This window comes from Quercus lobata, chromosome 8 (genome assembly GCF_001633185.2).
Source record: "Quercus lobata isolate SW786 chromosome 8, ValleyOak3.0 Primary Assembly, whole genome shotgun sequence".
Lineage (NCBI taxonomy): Eukaryota > Viridiplantae > Streptophyta > Magnoliopsida > Fagales > Fagaceae > Quercus > Quercus lobata.
This window is the reverse complement of record NC_044911.1, coordinates 46,639,225-46,643,809: the sequence shown is the minus strand read 5'-3', so window position 1 is coordinate 46,643,809 and position 4,585 is coordinate 46,639,225. Positions and strand designations below refer to the sequence as shown.

Here is a 4,585-nt window from a genome sequence, read left to right as displayed (position 1 = left end):
GAAATAGTCAATAGCAACTAGAAGGAATTTTACCTGACCTTTACCTTGGGGTAGAGGACCGACGATATCGATTCCCCATTGTGCGAATGGCCATGGGGAAGCTATGGTCGTCATTTTCTCGGCTGGAAGCCGTTGCGCATTCCCGTACCGTTGGCATTTGTCGCACCTTCTGACGATATCAGCAGCGTCCACTTGCATGGTTGGCCAAAAGTACCCTGCTCTCATCACCTTGTTGACCAGGGATCTGGAGCTGGCATGGTCGCCATAGATTCCTCCGTGTACTTCTTCCAGGATGTATTTGGCCTCTTCCTCGTCGACGCACTTTAGGTAAGGCATAGAGAAGCCTTTCTTGTATAAGACGTCATTCAGGATCGTAAACCTGGCTGCTCTCTTCTTGATCTTTCTAGTTTTGCCAGTGTTCTGAGGTAGGTGCCCGTCCTGGAGAAAGGATATTATGGGCGTCATCCAGGTGTCTGTGCTCTGGATGGTGAACATCGCAACCTCTTCAATACTCGAGTGTTTCTGGACCTCTATTGCCAAGTCCATGCCCGTCCTCCCTTCTTCTGATGACGCTAGTTTTGATACTTCGTCGGCCCCAATATTCTAGCTTCTTGGGATCTGTACGAACTCTACTGTGTCAAACTCCTGAGTTAGTTGCCTTGCCAGTTTTAGGTATTTCTACATCCTTTCTTCCCTTGCCTCGTACTCTCCACTGATCTGTCCGATTACCAACTTTGAATCACTCTGGATCAACAAGTTTCTGGCACCAAGAGCTTTCCCAAGCCTCAAGCCCGTCAATATTCCTTCATACTCGGCTTCGTTATTGGTGGCTGGGAACTTTAGTTGAACCCCATATTTCATCACTTCTCCGTCGGGGGTGGTTATGACGACCCCTACTCCCTCCTTCTTTTGGGCTGACGAACCATCTGTCTGTATTGTCCATTTATCAACTCCGTCAGTAATTCCATCTTCGTCTGGAAGAGTGAATTCAGCGATGAAGTCGGCCAGAGCTTGCGCCTTGATAGCTGTTCTTGGATGGTACTCGATATCAAATTGGCTAAGTTCGATCGCCCATTGGACCATTCTCCCTGCTGCTTCTGGTTTGTTCATTGATTTCTTAATTGGTTGATTCGTCATCGCAAGGATAGGATTCGACTGGAAATATTGCCTGAGCTTGCGCGAGGCTACTATTAGTGCAAACGCAATCTTTTCGATCCTTGGGTATCTGAACTCAGCTCCTTGAAAGGCTTGGCTGACGTAGTACACCGGGAATTGCTTCTTGCCTTATTCTCTTATCAAAGCTGCACTTACTGCCGAGGCTGACACCGCCAGGTACAGGTATAGGTTTTCTCCTTCCTTGGACGGGCTTAGGAGAGGTGGACTGCTCAGGTATTGCTTCAGCTCTTGGAACGCTGCTTCGCACTCGTCGGCCCAAGCAAAAGCCTGCTTCAGGGTTTTAAAGAAGGGCAGGGATTTGTCTGTGGCCCTAGAAACGAACCTGTTTAAAGCCGCTATCCTTCCTGTGAGTTTTTGTACATCCTTGACTGTTTTGGGTGAGGCCATGTCAATGATAGCTCGCACTTTCTCTGAATTTGTTTCTATTCCTCTCTAGGACACCATGAATCCCAAGAACTTCCCCGAGGCTACCCCAAAAACACACTTGCTTGGATTCAACTTCATCTGGGTATTTTTTGAGGGTTGCAAAAGTCTCCTCTAAGTCGTCCAGATGTGTGAGCTCTTCCTTGCTCTTGACGAGCATATCGTCGACGTACACCTCCATGTTCCTACCAATCTGTTGGCTGAACATTTTGTTTACCATTCTCTGATACGTAGCTCCAGCATTTTTCAGCCCAAAAGGCATCACCTTGTAACAGTAGAGTCATTGGCTTGTGATGAAGGCTGTCTTCTCCTGGTCTTCTTTAGCCATCTTTATCTGGTTGTACCCTGAGAAGGCATCCATGAACGTCAGTAACTTGTGTCCGGCGGTGGAGTCCACGAGTTGGTCTATCCTTGGTAGAGGGAAGCTGTCCTTTGGGCAGGCTTTGTTCAGATCGGTGAAGTCTACACACATTCTCCATTTTCTGTTCGCTTTCTTTACCAGGACGACGTTGGCAAGCCATTCGGGATAATATACTTCCCGGATGAATCCAGTCGTCAAGAGTTTGATCACTTCCTCTGCAACTGCCTGATCTCGCTCTGGGGCGAAGGTTCTTCTTCGCTGCTGAACGGGCTTCCTGCTGGGGTCCACATTCAACCTATGCTGGATGACTCTTGGAGATATGCCCGGCATGTCCTCGTGACTCCATGCAAAGACATCTAGATTCTCTTTAAGGAACTTTACAAGTCTTGCTCTCATCTCGGGGCTTAGCGTCGTCCTTATCTTGGTCGTCTTGTCCGCATTTCCTTCTACCAATTCCACTGTTTCCAAGGTCTCCATCCTGTCTTCCTCTTTCTCTTCAATCGTCCGTGTGTGGTTCTCCTTTCCTGCCAGTACGGCCTGATAACATTCCCTTGCCAGGACTTGATCGCCTTTCACTTTACCCACGCCGTTGTCTATCGGGAATTTTACCTTCAAACAATAGGTTGACGTCGTCGCCTTCCACTTGTTGAGGGTGGGCCTCCCAATGATGACATTGTAGGATGAGGGGCAATCTACCACCAGGAAGTCTACCTGTTTGGTCAACTGCAATGGGTAGGTCCCTACCGTCACCGTCAATGTCACTATACCCCTGGGGTAGACCCTGTCTTCACTAAAGCTAACAAGTGGAGAGTCAAAAGGGCGAAGCCTTTTTGGATCTAATCTCAGCTGCTGGAAGACTGGGAAGTAGATGATGTCCGCTGAGCTCCCGTTATCAACGAGGACCCTTTCGGGATTGAACCCTTCTATATTCAGCATTATTACTGGGGGATCGTTGTGGGGCATGGTGTGGACGCTGTTCACCAGTCTATGGTATGCCTTTTTGAGTGATCTAAATGATCCTCCTGAGAATGGTCCTCCTGTGATCGTGTTTATCTCACCGATTACCTTGCGTGGAGGCTGGGACGGATGGTCGTCATCCCGAGTGAAGGATTCACTCTGGGTCCTATTGTCGTCTCTGAACTTGCTATATTCTCCTTTCTTTACATACTTCTATAACTTCCCTTTCCGTATTAATTTCTCTATTTGTTCCTTCAGGTCTCTGCAATCTTCTGTGTTGTGGCCGTGGTTTCTATGGAACCGGCAATACTTGTTCTTGTCACGTACGTTGGGGGATGAGTGTAATGGCCTGGGCCATTTGAGATAGTGCTCGTCCTTGATCTGCGTGAAAATCTTGTCAACAGGCATAACCAAGGGAGTAAATTTTACCGTCCGAGGATTTTTGTCGTCCCTCCTCCTATTCCCGTCATTGTTCCGACGATCTGGTCTGTCTCTCTTTTGCCCCCTACGATCGTCTTCCCTCTTGGCCTTGTCTCCTGGCCTCTCGGTATCTTTTATGGCTGCTAGGGCATCTTCCGCATTCATGTACTTTTGTACCTTCAGGAGCATCTCCGCCATCGTCTTTGGGGGGTTCTTTGCAAGAGAGGCCACGAGGTCTCTAGATCTCAACCCTGCTTTGAAGGTCGTCAGCTGTACCTTGCCATCAGCTTCGTCTACTTCCAAAGTTTCCCGGGTGAATCGCTTGACATATGACCTCAGAGTCTCCTTCTCTCCTTGTTTTATGGTGAGTAAATAATCTACTGGCCTCCTTGGGCGTTGTCCTCCTATGAAGTGGCGCAAGAAGGCACTACTCAGCTGATCGAAGTTGTCTATGGACGAGTTTGGCAACTTAGTAAACCATTCTCTTGCAGCTCCTTTGAGAGTCGTAGGGAAGGAACGACACAATATCTCGTCAGGTGGTTGCTGAAGACCCAGAGTCGTCTTAAAGGTATTAAGATGATCCTGAGGGTCCTTGAGTCCGTCGAATGGCTCTAATTGAGGCAAGCGAAACTTTGACGGCACGGGGCATTCAAGTACTGCTGCAGTGAAAGGTGAATCCGTAGCCCTTATCATTTTGTCTACACTCCGGTCTGTCTTCTCTTTGATAGCGCTCCTTAGTTCGTCCATCTCTTTCCTCATTTCTCGAAGAAGATCTGAGTTCTGTTCGTCCGGAGTAGTTGGTCTTCGGGGGGTTTCCCTTCGTTGACTATCCCCTTCTTCCTCTGTGTTACCCTTGGACTGGTTTTCTTCCTGTTGAGCTTGTTGAACCTGCTGGAGCCGCAGCTTCATTTCCTGGTTCTGTTTGGTGAGTTCTTCAATGGTGGCTGTAAGGGCTTGAACTTGCTGGGACAATGTTGCTGAATCTGGGTTGGATTCCATCTGGATATAGAGAATTGATGGAAACTACGTTTTCGAGTATGAATCTGAAAACTCGTTTCCCACAGACGGCGCCAAACTGATGGAACACGAATACGTCAGTAAGAGTGGGCAGATGGAATTCCCTGTGGTATGCGAAGGTGTGCTCGATGAGGGTCACCGGTGTGGTGCCTGCCACAACGTCTCCGATGCCAAAGTTAGGATAATGATCAAACAAAGTAAAGCATCGGAATGTAATCTCAAAGTGTCAGT

The 4,585-nt window shown here is 48.3% G+C and overlaps 1 protein-coding gene across 1 annotated transcript; it reads right to left on the bottom strand.

Annotated features, from left to right (window-relative positions):
- Positions 1–3,130: 3,130 nt before the first annotated feature.
- Positions 3,131–4,336, bottom strand: LOC115956971. Its single transcript, XM_031075227.1, has one exon. It carries the CDS (start codon positions 4,334–4,336, stop codon positions 3,131–3,133), a length of 1,206 nt encoding a protein of 401 aa, XP_030931087.1.
- Positions 4,337–4,585: the final 249 nt, after the last annotated feature.